A 12,677-nucleotide genomic window follows, 5' to 3' on the forward strand; every position below is an offset into this window, starting at 1 on the left:
CACATGCATATATATACCAAGGAAGAGTGAGAATTAAAGCAAATATGGCAAATTGTTAATCATTGGTAAAGGGTATATATTCTTGCAACTTTTATGTAAATTTAAAACGATATCAAAATTAAAAGCGATCCTCCATCCCCACACACACAAAAGCTAATATTTAAATAGAAGGGTCCCTTAAGTGCCCAACATAATGAATGAAAAAAGACTCACACCCAGGCCTGTGTGGCTGCCTCCAAACAAACATTTTGCTCTTGCTTGCTAATGGGTTCTGATTTTTAACATTAGACTTTTTACTCTAGAGCATATATTTATTTTATTTAAAAAATAAAAATATATGGGAGTTCCCTGGTGGCCTAGTGGCTAGGATTCTGGACTTTCACTACCATGGCCTGGGGGGTTCAATCCCTGGTCTGGGAACTGAGATCCTGCAATTGCACAGTGCAATCAATAAAGAAAGAAAAAAAGAGGGTTCCCCGAAACAACAACAAAAAGTGAGTATTGTTGAGAGAATGCATGAATGAGTGAACCAGTGAATGAGGAGTGGGCGAGTGTATGGACAGAGCAAATGACATGGGGACGTTGGGGATGCAAGAGATTCCCCCTCAAAGCACAAGCACTTTTATCCCTAGTCTCTCTGCCTTCACAGCCCCACCACACAGGTGAGGGGTGCAGGGTGGCTCTGTTCAAGGGTGACACACCCTGGCAGCGGGGCTGGCCAAAGTGCCTTTCCTTCCACTCCCTTAGGGGGTCAAGCCAGGTGAATCCCTGCCGCTTCCTCTTCTCTGCCCAGGGCGGGGCCTCCTGCATTCTTGGCAGAAGGGCACCAGGCATGCTGAGGAGACAGCATCAGGTTGGCAACAAGGTGACCCAGATCTAGCCCCAGGCCTGTGCTCAGCTGCCCCTGTGACTATCAGGGAGCATTTATGTGCTTTGGGTCTCCATTTCCCCATTTGCACCTTAGGCAGTTTGGTCCAATCAGTGACTTTCAGCTTTGGCCACAGATTAAAATCAGCTCGGGTGAGATTTTAAACTTTCAGGGCCCAGACTGCACCCTAGACAAATTAAGCAGGACTCACTGGAGGGTATAATCCCGACACCCACATCACGCTTTGCAGGTGATTTCAATGCACAGCTTGGTTTGAGAAACTTATGGCCGCTGATCACGGTTGCCTCTAGCTTCATGATAATAAGCCCCACCTGATGCCCCACTTCTGACACTGGAGTGTTCAATGAAATGGGAGGATCACCTCAAACATGTGAGTTCCTACCTTCAGCCCTTTGAGACTGCTGCCCTGCCCAGGACTTTGCCCAGCCCCACCCACTCTTCATAAAACCTCATGCTCCAGCCCCTGCCTTCACCATCTTGATGTTTGGAATTGAGGACTCAGGATCCTTGCCAAAGAGGAGTCTCCCCAGGTATGTGTCCAGGTGCTCTTGCCTTCTTGTCATGCACAGATGCTAAAGAAGGTGCTGGGAGAAAGGGGAGAGAGAATTGGGGAGGAGAGGGAGTCTGTTCGAGATACTGTTTGACTTTTCTTATCCCTTGAGGTAGCAGCTACCAACTTTTCCCAAGGAGGGCTGTGCCTCCAAAGGCCTCCCCTCTCAGGGGCCCTTGGGTGGGCATTATTAGCCTGCACTGCTTCCCCATGGACACAGGCTGAGAGGAGAGAGCATTGAATTTTAGTCCCTTCCTTCAGTTGCAGCAACCTGTGCAAGTCATATGAAACACCTGAGCCTTAGTTTGCCTATCTGTAAAACAGGCCAACCCTGCCCTATCTCACTGGCCAATGACAAGAACATATTGTTTCAAAGCAGATAGATGCACTGAGGCTTTATTTGATTGGAAGCTCAGTATAAATGCTGGAGAGGCTGCTGATCTGACAGACTACAGAACTTACTCATGGCTGAACCCCAACTGGATGTGAAGAAGCCCTCAGGTGAGTCTTTAAATCCTGTTTCCAAAATGGTTGTCAAGGAGGACAGGGGAGAGGCCTGAGGAGGGGTGGGGTGTCCTTCTCCACTCTGCCAGTGGTGTAGTCAAGAGCAGAGTGAGTAGACCATGGGTCCTTTCAGAGGGAGGCAAGTATCAACAGCTATAATTAATAATAGCAACCAGCAAATACTGGTGCTCAATACATGCTAGGAGAGGCTGTATTTTCTGTGCATTTTCTCATTCCTTCTTATAAGCTTGTGAGGTAGAGATTATTAATCCCATTTTCCAGATCAGAAAACAGGCTCAGAAGGGTTAAGTGACTTGTCTAAGGTGTCACTGCTACTAAAGAGCATAGGGAAAATTCAGATCCAAATCTGCCAGACTTCAAAGAGCATGCTTTCTGACCTCTAAGAGACCCTGTCCATCCACAGGTCCATCACGAAAATGAAACGCTTTTGCACGTGGGGGACATCTCATGCTGTGTGGCGTGAGGAGTGAAGGGGTGAGAAGGGCATTGTTCCAGTTCAGGTGTCTGGGTCACTCAGCCTCCCAGACCAGCATGGAGCTCCCTCCACGGCTGGAGTGGAAGGGCACAGGGACATCATTTCTGTCCTGGGAGAGAGCTGCACTGGGCAAGACTATCTTATTTTTTGGAGAAGCATTTAGCAGTGTGGAAAAAGTATGGTTTAAGGCCCCAACAGAACTGACTTCATGGGCCTGAGATCAGAGCAGTTGTGCAGGGTCCTACATGCAGACAGACCTCACGCTTGGGATTAAGTGCTCTGTGGTCGTTGGCTTGGAATTTTTTTTATAATTTTGAGTTTTGTAAGCAAAATCAGATGGGACAATGGAGCACCTGCTGAGAGACTGGGAGCTGTGGCTCAAATGTGTGATTCTCCTCTCTCAGCCCACCACGCTCTAACCTCCACCAAAGTCCCTCACTCTGCTGTCTCCTTTGCACCCGGCAGTGACTCAAGCAAAAGGTGGTCAAGGCAGGGCATGCTCTGAGGTCCTCAGGGCAGGGAATAGGCAAGTCACCCTGTCCAGGTAACAGCATTCAGGTGGGGAGGCTGCAATTCCTTGGGTAGCCATTTTGCCCTGGGCCACATTTCCCCGGTGGCTTGGACAGTAAAGAATCTGCCAGCATTGCAGGAGACCCAGGTTCAATCCCTGTGTCAGGAAGACACCCTGAAGAAGGAAATGGCTACCCACCCCAGTATTCTTGCCTGGACAATTATGGACAGATGACAGGTGCCGGGCCTTTGGGATCACCAAGAGTTGGACATGACTGAACAATTAGCAATGTCTTTTCACTTTCCTCTTAACTAGGTCACATCCAGGTCCTGCCATTTCCTGGAGCAAACTCCAAGTTACTTTATTCTTCAGCCCGTTTTCTTGTCTGAAAATGGGAATAATACCTACACCCCATGGGATTATTGTGAGGCCAATGAGGTTTCTGTTGCGATTCTTTTTTCCAAAATGCAAGTCTGATTACGATAGTCTTCTCCTGAACACTGTCTAATGACTTGACGCTGTTCTAGAATAAAGACCTTTCACTCACACCAGCATTGTCCAATTAAAATATTACATAAGACACTAGTGGTAAAGAACCCACCTACCAAAGCAGGTCAGACGTAAGAGACACGGGTTCAATCCCTGTGTTGGGAAGATCCCCTGGAGGAGGGCACAGCAACCCACTCCAGTATTCTTGCCTGGAGAATACCAAGGACAGAGGAGCCTGGCGGGCTACAGTCCATAGGGTTCACGGAGTTGGACAAGACTAAAGCAACTTAGCACGCAAGTCACAAAGGTAATTAAACTTTTTTTGTAGCCGCATTTAAAAGGCAGGTGAAATTAATTATATTTACTTCACCCAATAAATCAAAACTATGATTTCAACATAAAATCAATATTAAAAATTAAAAAGAATTTTGCGTTTTTTCCTGTCCTTGAAATCCAATGTGTACTTTATACTTAGAGTATATCCCATTTCACGTGACTAGCAACCACAGACTGGGTGGCAGAGGTTGATAGATAACCCCACAATCCTGACACACTCAGCCATGTTGACTTGCTTTTCTTTCTAAAGAACCACTGCACTGGGCCTTCTACTGTTCCCAGGCCCTGAAAAGCTCTTCTCTCTCCACCCTCTGCATTTAGTTAAGCCAACTCAACCTTCAGATGTCAGGTCACTGAGCCTTCAGGGAGGTCTTTCTTGGCCCCCTTCCAGGTGTTCACACTGTGTACCTTGATTTCACCAGGCCTCCAACTGTTAATAGCACATTTACCTGAGGTCACCTGATTAATCTCTCTCTCTCCTGTTGTAAACACCAGCACAAAGGTCACTTTGGGTTTTTAACTGTTGTTTCAATCATTTCCCCAAGGACTAGCACCACACAGAGTAGCCTTGGGAAGATATTCTATGTAAAAGGCCTGGCACCTGGATGCTCTAATGTTCCCTCCTTTCACTTCCCTCTGGTTGAGAAACTTCTTATTAAAGGGACTCTCTTAACTGTATAACTCTGCTAAAGATCTGGAGACACAAAACTCTCGATGCCAAATATATTTAAGTAGAAACAAGCACACAGATTATAAATATTTCTTCAGATTACATATCATTTAAAAATACTATCTCAGTTCCTTTTCATGATTTAAGCAGTAATTAAGGAAAATTCCTGTTCAAGTCTAATTACTGCCCTCCTCGAGTTTTTTCCTGTGAGGAGCTGCAGAGCAGAAAGTGGCGATGGGGCTCTATTATCCCTCATCTAACTGGCAGAGTTGGCGCACAGCTAAATGCTGAGCTGCTGCTGTCTCTCACCTCTCCTCCTCCAATTCTTTCTCAGGTGAACATAAACAAGGAGACTCAAATCAACAGTTGCCAACTGACCCAGGTGATAACGCCAAAACTGCTGACACCTGCCCAGGTGAGGATTCAACCCCCAGGTCATGTTGCAGAGCCAACTTCGTCATTTGGCTTCATCAACTTCCTCCACCTTTAGTCAAGACTGCTCCTTCTTATGACAATTAAAGTTTTAAGACTTAAGACTCACCCAATGCCACTGTCTCCAAGTGAAAAGTGAAAGTCGCTCAGTCATGTCGGACTCTGCGACCCCATGGACTATACAGTCCATGTAATTCTCCAGGCCAGAATACCGGAGTGGGTAGCCATTCCCTTATCCAGAGGGTCTTCTCAACCCAGGGGTCGAACCCAGGTCTCCCACTTTGCAGGCAGATTCTTTACCAGCTGAGCCATCAGGGAAACCCAAAGATGTCTTCAAAGATGGTAGAATTATCCTGTTTATCTGCCCCTCAAGTCCCAGGGGATCCAACAGGAATCAACAGGATGATCTGCACCCTTAAGAATATAGAGCCCTAGGGCTACACATTTTCTTCAAACATTTCAAACAGCCAACAAAGCACACCCAACAAGTCACACCCAACACAGATGTATTGCCAAAGGTACTGCATGTCACACACTGGGTTTTTTAGATCCTGGCTTCACACTGCCTTTTGGTGAGTATAATGGGGCATATACCTGAGCTTGCCCAGCATTGCTATAAAAACCTCAGATAATTAAAAGTTTATATATGCCTTTTATAATATTATTATTCAGCTCTTTGGTATAATTGATGTTTAAAATGTTTGTTTCTTTTACATAAAAATTTGTGGGATCCAGAGCTGGTACTTAAAGTCAGAATTCAGAGCCACAAAGAAAATGACTTCATTGAAGTTGAACTGGATAGACAAGAGTTGAGTTACCAAAATCTACTACAAGTAAGCTGCTATGAACTGGGGATTAACCCAGAGCAAGTGGAGAAGATCAGAAAGCTACCAAACACATTGCTCAGAAAGGTAGGGTGTTACAAGTTTCTAAATAGAGACTGGGCTCTAGGTGGGTAAAATTATGTTCAGTGAAGCCAATCACTAGCTTTTGTATTACTAATATGAAAACAAATCCAAGACACTGGACATCTTAGCTGCAGGATAGCCAAACATGGTAGCTAGGTTATTTTCAATCTGGTGATTTTACAGATTTGCACACCTTTAATTTACTCACTCTTTTAAATTGTCTGAATTACACCAACCAACCAAAATTTAAAACCCTAGCTCAGTATGTATGGCCAGCTTCCAATCTCAACAAACTGGTTCTGGGTACAGAAAATACGAAGCCACTCTTACCTGCTTAGCAAAGTCAAGCCTTTGCAATCTCAGGAAACAAAACTGGGGGCATTTTTATGTATTTTTCTGATTCAAAATAAATCTCATTTTTTAACTTGAGGAAAACTCTCATCTCTTTGGGCATTTTTTAAAAAGCAACTTTCAAAATGCTTTTTAGCAATTCTTATTGGTGCCGTGGCTAACAGTGTATTCTTTGCAAACTAAAAGTGGTGGAATGATCATACTTTAAGATATATATATATATATATTAGTGCCCTGGATGGACTAAAGTCTTTTTTAAATTGAGACTTTATTCCCCTTGGAAATCAGCAACAAGGTCTGAAACACAAAAACAGGAAAGGAAAACAATCCTCAACTGCTGACTTAGTTTACCATGGATGGAAAGAGAACAGTGCTGGGGCAATCTTATTAAAGCCTTTTCACCGTAAGTTTATGTGTATTCATGAACCATTATGTAACTTCTTTTTCATATTAAGGACAAAGACATTCTGAGACTACAGGACTTTCAGGAAGTAGAACTCATTTTAATGAAAAATGGAAGCTCTGAACTGGCAGAATATACACCATCTCTGTTAGAGAAGCCCTGCTACAACAGCAATGCCGCAAAAATGACGTATTAGATCGCAGAAACGAAAAACTGGAATCAATATTTTGTAAATAATGAAGTCTGGATGCATCCAACAGTTTGCTAACTTCATATATGTACTTATTTCCTTGTTGTGCAACTTCTCTAGGCTTGGGAGTAGAGTACGTTTAAAGTACTTTAAAAATTTAAGTATACTTAAGAACACAAGTTTAGTTTGTAAAATTGTACCCCAATCCTGATCAGGCACGGGTATGTACTCCTGATACTCACGACAAATGGCCAGGCTCTATTCACAACAACTCCATTAAGGGCAGGGTGAGCTAACTGGAGCTGGGAAAGCCAGGACCCACTTGACACTCTGGTTTAAAGATCCTAGCTTCTAAAACCATCTCTTACCATCATTTCCGTTTTACAACTTTGAAATCTACAAAACGGTGACAGGGTAACAGGCAGGAAGGCTAGGGGTCCCCAAGCATCAGACTTTTTTTCCTCTCTTAAACGACAGGAGGAAACAACTGTCAGATATAATTTTTTCCCTTCTCTATACAAAATTAAAAGGTTTCTTTAAAAATTCTATGTTGTCATGACACCTGGTTCCACCTGAACTTTTCTCAAACCTTGAGCTAACCAATGTGTTTTTCTTATGGAAATGCTTAAGCTATGTTAATGAACCATGTATTTACCTAAACTCTTTCTTCAGGTCAGTTCCACCTAAGACTCAGAAACAATAATGGCTCAACAAACCAGTTTTACTCATGGAAATGTTCTCTTAAGCTATGTAAATAAAACTATGTATTTGTTCAGAAACCTGCCTCTCTTCAAGATTCATGTCAATTTTATGGCACGGGATGAGTCACCTTGAGCCAATGCTATCTCAAAATGCATGTTATGGGTGAGGGGTCTGGGGCCACTCTCTGAGTTTTGAGACATTTCCTTTCTCTAATTAGCAGCTTATAACTTCTTGCGAAAAACTAGCAAAAGGGCACTCTTTCTGCCCCTTTCTGATGTCTGTGTCATAAGTGTTCTTTTATACTTAATAAAACTTTATTACACAAAAGCTCTGAGCGATCAAGCCTTGCCACTGGTCCAGAGGCCAAGAATCCTGGCGTCATACACAGCTCTTAACAACAACCTTTAAATGGCAGGACTTACACAACTTGAGTAACCACTTTTTAACCTAACAACTTGCAGAAAAGCCCAGGCACAGCATACAGCATTGAATGTGCACTCCTGCCTGACTCCATTTACCAACTTTCATTAATACACACTTTTACACACCAGTGTGAACTCATCTCTAACTCTTATGGAATCACGGAAAAAGTACCAGAGACCTCCTGGGCAAGCACAATGTCTTCATCTCCTCCAGCACATGAAATAAGCCATCCCCCTCTCATCTCCAAATCCTAAACAGCGCACTTCTGATGAAGGGTGAAGGGACACTAAGGCATTGCATCAACACTTATCTCACCCAATGCCAAAAAAACACGGAAAATGTTCTGAATAGTGCAAGTGAAATGTGTACCATTTTATTCATGAAATGAGTATGAAACCTAAATCTGCAGTTTAGCACCAAATATACAGTCTGGCATCCAAGTCACACTTTTAAGATAGCATGCCCCCTAATGAAAGCCACCACCACCCACAGCCCGGTGTTCCATTGCCAGGGCTGTGACGGGGGATGAAAAGGGGCCAATCCCCAAGTGCTCTGTCCCTGTTATTTTCAATCTGTCTTCCCTGCACAGGTGTCACCTAGTGAAGCACAGTAAGACCAATAAGGACAGTTACCACAAGGTTGATAAAATTAAATATGCATACCCATTTCAAGTTAGTACAACCTGCATCCAATGTATTTTCTAAAAGCAACATAGCTTTAAGGCTGAAGATTAATAAATATCTGAAGCGTCAAGAATTTTAATGGGAAAAAAATTTTTTTCGCCATGCTACCCGGGACAGGGGATCGTAGCTCCCTCACTACCAGGGATCAAACTCACTCCTGCAGGAAGCACAGAGTCTTAACCATCAAATTGGGAGGGAAGTCTCAAGAATAATTTTTATTATGTATTTCATGCACAGATTGCAAAAACTTAATTTCTGAGTGGCACACACTTCCGCTGTAAGATTATGTCATTTTCAAGTCATTGAAACAAATCAGCTACCAGAATGTTATCCTAAAAAGATTTCCAGAACATATTTAGGAGTGGTCTAGAATGCTTCTAGTTCATTTATAATGAAGTGATTTGGGGTATATATTTGGAAGTATACAAGGCCCACTGGTAACTGATACAAGGCCTTTAGCTACATGAATTTTATGTACTCTAGTCAAGGCTATGGTTTTTCCAGTAGTTATATATGGATGTGAGAGTTGAACTATAAAGAAAGCTGAGTGCTAAGAATTGATGCTTTTGAACTATGGTGTTGGACAAGACTCTTGGACTGCAAGGTGATCCAACCAGTCCATCCTAAAGGAGATCAGTCCTGGGTTACTGATGTTGAAGCTGAAATTCCAATACTTTGGCCACCTGATGCAGAGAGCTGACTCATTTGAAAAGACCCTGATGCTGGGAGGGATTGAGGGCAGGAGGAGGAGATGACAGAGGATGAGATGGTTGGACGGCATCACCGACTGACTCAATGGACATGGGTTTGGGTTTGGGTGAACTCCGGGAGCTGGTGACGGACAGGGAGGCCTGGCGTGCTGTGGTTCATGGGGTCGCAAAGAGTCGGACACGACTGAGCGACTGAACTGAACTGAGGTGCCTTTCAAATTTCAACCACTTCCCCTTTACAGAGCAAACATTATTTAAACACTTCATGTAAGCACACTTATTAAGAGTAAAACAAGGACCAAGAGTAGCCCCTCTGAGGTGACAACGTAACCTGAACAAAGGGAAGGACGTGCTGACCGCGGGTTGGGAGAATGGCAGTTTTCCTTCCTAGACTGGTATACATCTAGGAGAAAAAGCTTCCTCGGAATCTGCGTATACAGAAACACAATCAGTTTCCTGGCAGACACCCAAATGAAAATTGCTTCAAGATAAAAATAATGTATCCCAAAGAAAACATACATGGAGGCCCTGTCTCTAGCTTTTAAAGACTACAATTAAAACCCTAAGTCTGGAACTTGGGAAACAATACCCTTTAAACCTGCTATCACTTTAATTCCATGAAATACACTGTTTATGTATCTATTTTACTACTTACTACCTACATCAAGACCTTTTCCCATTTTTTAAAACTTAAATTTTATTAAGAAATATACATACAAATGCACATACACATACAGTTTAAAAAAGAAACCACCCACCCAGCTTCAACAATCACCACCAGTTCTTCTGAAGGATCCTTCTTGCCCTTCATGATCTCCCTCCAATACACAGAATTGTGTTAAATCATTTCCTTGCTTTCCATTTATCATGTATTTATGGACTGGTTTTGACTTTCACAGAAAAGGAATTGGATTATTCTTCTGCAACTTGCTTTTTTGACCAGAGACCCATCCATGTTCACATGTGTAGCTGCAGTTCAGTCTGACTTCTCGGAATTCCACTATAGGAATATCCCACATATTTGTCCCCTGGTCTGTTGGACATTTCAAGTCTTTCCAGTTTGTTTTTGCTTCCTTTCCTCCTATTACAAATGAGGCTGTTATGACATTTTTACCTCCATCCCCTGGCACACATGCATAAATGTTTCTCTAGGGTATGTATCTAGGGATGGAACAGCCAGAAGAAGTTACAGCACAGTTGTACCCAACTGTTTTCTGAAGCTGTTGTTCCTAAACATTTTTAAAGCTGATGACAACTGATCTATTTGGGATGGCCAAGAGGAAGAAACAGATCAACTATGAAACTCAAACTGCATTTTTAAATTAGGAAATTAAAAAATCTAATACAATGAAAAATACATTACTTTTTTTACTGAAATGGACTTTTGAAACTACATTTTTTAACTTAAAATTGCTATCTCCTACGTCTCAAATGTTTCTAAGTACACTGAGTGAAAACAGCAAGATTCAAAAAATATGCTGTACTATGATATATTTTAAAAGATTCATACATATAAATGATTCCATCCCCCCCACCTCCCACCTCCCCACAAAAACCACTTGGAAAAATAATTAACACTAGTAGCTCCTGGACAGGAAGAGGAGGAGCAGAAGAGAGATATCATAAAACACTTCTGTCGTTTTCCCAAACCATACACAAGTCTGTCATACAAAATTCTTAAAAAGCAGTCACCTGGGGATTTTTTCATAAACTAAAAATCAGTCCAAACTCAAACCTGAAAACCAACCCGGCCGGAAGTCCCACCCCACAGAAAATATACACAAGTTCAAGTATTTTTCATTTTATGCACATTTAAAAAATACTCACACAGCTCATCTACAACACATTTTTGAAAGCACAGAACAGACACAGTTAAAAAACACTTCCATCCTAAATTGTTCAGTTTTAACTCTCTAAAAATTTTTGATCAAGTGACTGAACCCAACCCACATGTGGTCAAAGTGTCCTCACACCTTATAAACATGGCTGTGACACTATACTGAAGAAACCAGACAGATCACCTGCAGGCAAATAATGTTATATAAGGAAAGAAGGTATCTCTAGGCTGGGTAACATAATTAGCTCAAGAAGGCAAGAAAGATGTTTAATTCAACTTGAAAAATTATTGTATTATGATCTGTTTGAAGAAAAGATGTCTTAACAAAAAGGGTGAAGATTAGTGTCACTACCCTACAAAAAGGAGGATGCCAGAACAGCAATTACCAGGCTCCCACCAGACCAGTGTGAACTCAAGTTTATCCAATTTATTTAAATTAGTAAATTTTAAGTCTTTTAGTGATACATGCAGAAACATTTGTAAATTAAGTATGTCTGAGACTTGCCTGAAAATAACAGGGACAGGGGACACATACACAGAGTAAGAATGGTCACTGAACCTTAATGGTGATGAACTTTAATGAGTTAACTACACTGTCCTACTTTTGCGTCTTAAATTTTCCAAAATGAAAAAAGTTTTAAAAACTGATTGCTGCTTGCAGTCTTACCAAGTAATCTTCTGGTTAGTAAAAGTCGGCTTCCCCTAAAGCTTTTCAAAGAGAAATACGCACGAAACAACTGACAACTTTTTGGTCTGCACCAGAGAAATGTGTATTTTTCAATGTAAATAAGCACATGACCACTACATGGGATTCTTGTGAATTTGGTGAGTAAGAATAATTTCCTTGAGCCTAATTAATTCTGGGTGTTGGATGTGACCCAATTTCTACATCTCCACAACCTTTAGTCATAGACCCCTCAAGCGACCAGGCCTCCCCCTCAAATTTCATATTAACTTCATCAGTGATCCATACAGATGAAGATGATGAAGACTTCATAAACTCATTTACTGTACTTCATTACAATACATTAGCGAATGATTCTACATGAGGCAGAAGAGAACACACTTGGCATTTTAATACCCGACTTAATACCTTAATGACTAAGTATCTTAATACTTAAATAAATTTCTTCTGTTTCCTGTTTTTCTTAATACTCAGTAATAGAAACTGGTAAACTGTCACTTTATGACCTTTATTCTATAACCATATCTGTCAAACTACACAAAGCAGTGCTTGGGAGGTGGCTGACTTTGTGTTAGACTGTTTTCCCATCTTACATTAATTTTCACAAATTCAGAGATAATCCATCTATCTCCATCTAGGTAAGCCAAGAGTGCTGTCCCCACAGCATTATTTCATACAAAGCCTCTGAAGCGTCATTATTTTCCAGAGCTTGGTGGAGGGTACTTTAGTAAATTCTGTAGCCTATTATTATGCCTACTAGAACCACCACAGTGGCATAAAGAGGCAGTGGACCATGAGGTGGAGACCTAGATTCCACATGCTAGTTTCTCCATCGACACGAAGCCCTAAGACATCAGTAAGTCATTTAACGTTCCAACTCAAGTTTCTCTACCTATAAACTGATAGCA

The 12,677-nt window shown here is 41.9% G+C and overlaps 1 protein-coding gene across 4 annotated transcripts; it reads left to right on the top strand.

The window, feature by feature from the left end:
- The first annotated feature begins 1,351 nt into the window (after window positions 1-1,351).
- Window positions 1,352-7,504, top strand: ANKRD40CL (ANKRD40 C-terminal like). Of its 4 annotated transcripts, none has more exons than XM_005220555.5 (5): window positions 1,352-1,419; window positions 1,816-1,940; window positions 4,780-4,860; window positions 5,613-5,788; window positions 6,592-7,499. In XM_005220555.5, exons 2-5 carry the CDS (start codon window positions 1,904-1,906, stop codon window positions 6,733-6,735), a joined length of 438 nt encoding a protein of 145 aa, XP_005220612.1. In that variant the 5' UTR covers window positions 1,352-1,419; window positions 1,816-1,903; the 3' UTR covers window positions 6,736-7,499. The 4 variants fall into 4 exon arrangements, with proteins under 4 accessions (XP_005220612.1, XP_024835754.1, XP_024835755.1 ...); NM_001075586.1 differs by having other exon boundaries at window positions 1,384-1,419; window positions 1,819-1,940; window positions 6,592-7,504; XM_024979986.2 differs by lacking the exon at window positions 4,780-4,860.
- Window positions 7,505-12,677: the final 5,173 nt, after the last annotated feature.

Source organism: Bos taurus, chromosome 19 (genome assembly GCF_002263795.3).
Source record: "Bos taurus isolate L1 Dominette 01449 registration number 42190680 breed Hereford chromosome 19, ARS-UCD2.0, whole genome shotgun sequence".
NCBI lineage: Eukaryota > Metazoa > Chordata > Mammalia > Artiodactyla > Bovidae > Bos > Bos taurus.

What these genes read in the sequence shown, in the direction of transcription:
- ANKRD40CL (XM_005220555.5), top strand. Translation starts at nt 1,904, where the DNA reads ATGGCTGAACCCCAACTGGATGTGAAGAAGCCCTCAG. An exon ending in GGATGTGAAGAAGCCCTCAG is followed by an intron (nt 1,941 to 4,779) that starts GTGAGTCTTTAA and finishes ATTCTTTCTCAG; the next exon opens with GTGAACATAAACAAGGAGAC. An exon ending in CAAACACATTGCTCAGAAAG is followed by an intron (nt 5,789 to 6,591) that starts GTAGGGTGTTAC and finishes TTTCATATTAAG; the next exon opens with GACAAAGACATTCTGAGACT.